The sequence below is a fragment of the Mya arenaria genome, chromosome 9 (assembly GCF_026914265.1).
Source record: "Mya arenaria isolate MELC-2E11 chromosome 9, ASM2691426v1".
Classification (NCBI taxonomy): domain Eukaryota; kingdom Metazoa; phylum Mollusca; class Bivalvia; order Myida; family Myidae; genus Mya; species Mya arenaria.
Window position 1 is genome coordinate 18,617,085 of NC_069130.1, and position 4,070 is coordinate 18,621,154.

The following is a 4,070-nucleotide window of genomic DNA, read 5'->3' on the forward strand; positions in this document are numbered from 1 at the left end:
TAATTAACCGCACTTAAAATTGCGAAATCCTGGATACGTGATAAGTGGATGTCAAGATTTACTCCATCAGTGGCAGTATTGTTTATACTTTTTTGCGATTCTTAAAGGCGTATATGTTGTAATTGTTTCTATTCTGGCCGTTTTAGCCACATTATACTTGCAGAAGATTTGCTGTCATTTGCATTTCACAAGCTATGGCAAAACCTTTCATATGAACATCATCAAACAAATCCTTTGTAAGTTTAGGACCATGACAACTATGCACCTGTTCACTATATTGGTCTATGTCATTTCTACAAATTGACAAAAAATAAATCGCGAAGCACATGAGTGGCAGATAAATCCCTTCTGAAAACATCAGCACCCGTTTTTAGAATATTTATATTGTAATACATTTAGTCGTGTTTTGTCAAAATTCCAAGTGCTGAAAGATCCATTCTTAATTTAACATTTAGACTGTAAAATAAGAAGGAGTAAACATAACCAATATTCGAACATTGAAGACATACAGTTATATCCAACATCAATTAAACTATAAGTTGTCGTTCGTTTGGTCGAGGGATTAGTCTAGGTAATACACAATAAATTCAAATGATGCTTAATACACATACTGCAATTATGTATTGTTGTTAACAATAGTGTATTATGGGAAATATTAAAAAAATAGAAAACTATTTTACCATTTGTTTTTACTTACAACAACATCTGTAGTAAAGGGAACGTGCTTGGTTTAGACTTAACCTTTATACAGACAGCACAGTCTGATAGGTGACTTTGTCAAGTTTTAACCAGAATGCATTACTAGTGTGTTTCCATAACTGTAGGATGATTGTAATAGTGGGCTGTTAAGATTTATCCATTAAACACTTCGTAACATTGCAATCTCCAATTGACACATCCTGACACTTTGATCAAGTGTCAGTTTTACGAATAATCTCTTTATTTCAACAATGCATTTATATGTACTAAATGTTTGTCGTTATTAATTTTGAGTGCATTTACGAAAGTCCTATGTTTACTCAAATATAGAAGGAGAAATATAGCATTTAATTAGTGTTCAATATACCAGTAAAGATTTTTATATCACTGTCAAGTAGTCATGCTTGTGTATATCACATACCATATACACAGATACATGTACACACACCACAAACATATCACACACACTTCGGAAATGCTCTAGCCATAAATGAAGGAATCATCACCCATAAATTATTGTCATTGAACACAAATTACTTCCATTTAATGAAATACAAATAGTAGTAACAAATGTTATAAACCCTTAGTACTCCATAATGTTGGTATACGTGTAGTTACGTCAATTATGGCATAAACTAGAGTGTGTGTTCTTGTAAGCTTTGACATTGTTCGTCGCAATTATGGTATTGGTACCATACAACTTTCTTTGGTCATAACCCGAACCTCCCCTCATCATTAGTCGGTAATTAATATGCGTAAATATTTACTTTATAACTTGTGCATACCTTTACAGACAATTAACGAATTAAATATTAAGTTTCTTTTATATAAAACAGTCAATTTTCTTTCGGACAATTTGAACACTTCGTGTGGCACTTTCTCAGCTTATATACTAATTGGCGAAGTTATAGTTGACAGCATATACCATACCATTTTATTAGAAACCAACAATGATGTTTAGGAATGTAAAACGTCGCTTATCTCACAGGCCAAAAAAGGTCAAAACTTATTAGTAATCGTTCAAATGCGAATACAATGAACCTTTCAGCAAAATTAATGATGATTGTGAGTACAGACTTATTTTTACAAGTAGTAAAGGTATCTGAGGTACAAGTAGTATGTGTTTTGTGTATGTCTGGATACTTCATATTATTGTGATATCATTTGAAAGGGTTTTATAAGTAGAGTAAGACAGTTTAAATGTTTTCTTGCCTTCAACTATTGCCAAATTGTGTTATTTTGTGTCCGCATTTTGGTGACATTATTAACTAAAGATAATCAGCAATAATTTGTTTCGGTAATTTATATCATTTATATATATATATATATATATATAGTAACTACCAAGCAAAACTCTTCAAATGATACCAAAATTATATATGGTCATCAACATTTATCATTGTGGCCAACGGAAAAAAACAACAACAAATGCTTCTTTATACATCGGACGCCTTTAGCTTAATGATAGCTTTAACAGTATACTATTGTCAGTCAATTGATATCCTTTTTTATCTATATCCTTAACAGAATACTTAGCAATTGAACTTATCTTTTCCGTTTGCATGTTTGACTACTTGCCAGCAACAGTACTTAAATGAGATGACATCTCATTACGTTTGCCTTTTCCTCATGGCCCGTTGATCTCCCAGACAGCAAGGATGCCGTTTTTTTTTCCAGACAGCACTATTAGTAAAGATTATTTTACGGACAACAATGCTTCCGGCGGTGAAGGTGGTGCTCAGTTTGCCTTTGTTAAATTAGACAAAGGAGCTGTATTGACAAAAATAAAAGCTTGGAAAGATGATTGGCTTATTTCGGGCGTTGAGGTTTGGATGAGTGACGGGAGCAGCAAGTTAGTTGGCAAGCGCGGGGGAACGCCCGGTGAATTCACTTTCCGAGCTGGGGAACTGATAACGAAGCTAAATGTCCAAGCCAGTGGTCCATATTCTTCAGTGTTACAGCGTCGGCGACTTGGTGCGATTTGGATAGAGACTGACAAACAGAGATCATGGGGAATATTTTCTCGCAATCTAACGGAAGACGGTCGTTATTGGCCAGACGTCGGTTCCGGTATCTGCTGTGGAATATTTGGAGGAGCAGGCGATGCTGTTGACCGTTTGGGGTTTGCAATGCTTCAACCAATTTCGCGAGGGACTTTGATGAACGTGAAATATCCTAAGTTGGATATGGAGATTGTTGCAAGTACGCCGACAACGGTTGCCCACCAGGTGTTTAGCAACGGCACAGATCGTGAGCAGACTTTCGAACTGAGTGGGTCAAGGAGCGTGACAATAACGAGAGAATGGAGCATGACCGCGACACTTTCTATGACCATTAGCGTAGAAGTGACCGCCGGAATACCTGAAGTTGCTTCAGCCAAGGAGGGATTCAGCTGGACCGTGTCGTCATCCGCCACACACTCAGTGTCAACATCCCATACGGAAACAAAGTCTTGGAATTGGCCGCTGGTATGCCCTCCACATACGAAAATTCTTGGGGATGCAACGATGTACGCAGACGACATTGACACCGAGTACGAGGCCGAGATGGAGCTTAAATTGAAAAATGGAAAAACCTATCGCTACCATGTGAACGGCGTTTACAACGGCCTGAATGCCAGATCCGGCAACGTCACCGTTCAAAACTTGGGACCATATACACAATAGAAGTGTGAAAATCAATGCTGATTATAAAAAAGAACGCAAAATGTTATGTAACATACTTTCTAAACATGCTTTGAATGGTGTATGCTTCATTTTCTAATGTGTATCTTTTAAATATTTCGACCAAACATTTCTTAAACATTTTCTCACACCTACCTGTTATATAAGCAAGCCAGTCCACAGATTGTATATCACTAACGACACCCACAGGTTATATATAACCAGCCACGTCCAAAGAATGTTTAAAAACTAACCACACCTACCTGTTATATAAGCAAGCCCGTCCACAGATTGTATATCACTAACGACACCCACAGGTTATATATAACTAGCCACGTCCAAAGAGTGTTTAAAAACTAACCACACCCACCTGTTATATAAGCAAGCCACATCCACAGATTGTATCCAATTAACCACTCTCACATGTTACATATAACTAGCCACGTCCACAGACTGTTTAAACTTACCACACCTACCTGTTATATAAGCAAGCCCGTCCACAGATCACTAACGACACCCACATGTTATATATAATTAGGCACTTCCACATATTGTATAAAACTTACCACACCCACATGTTATATATGCCAGCAACATTCACAGATTGTATAAAACTTACCACAATCACATGTGATATAAATCAGCCACGTCCACATATTGTTTAAAACTTACCACGCCCACATGTTATATAAACCAGCCACGTCCACA

At 36.8% G+C, this 4,070-nt stretch overlaps 1 protein-coding gene across 1 annotated transcript; it reads left to right on the forward strand.

Annotated features, from left to right (window-relative positions):
- Positions 1 to 2,357: 2,357 nt before the first annotated feature.
- Positions 2,358 to 3,365, forward strand: LOC128245821 (aerolysin-like protein). The gene has a single exon (XM_052964046.1). It carries the CDS (start codon positions 2,358 to 2,360, stop codon positions 3,363 to 3,365), a length of 1,008 nt encoding a protein of 335 aa, XP_052820006.1.
- The last annotated feature ends 705 nt before the right edge of the window (positions 3,366 to 4,070 follow it).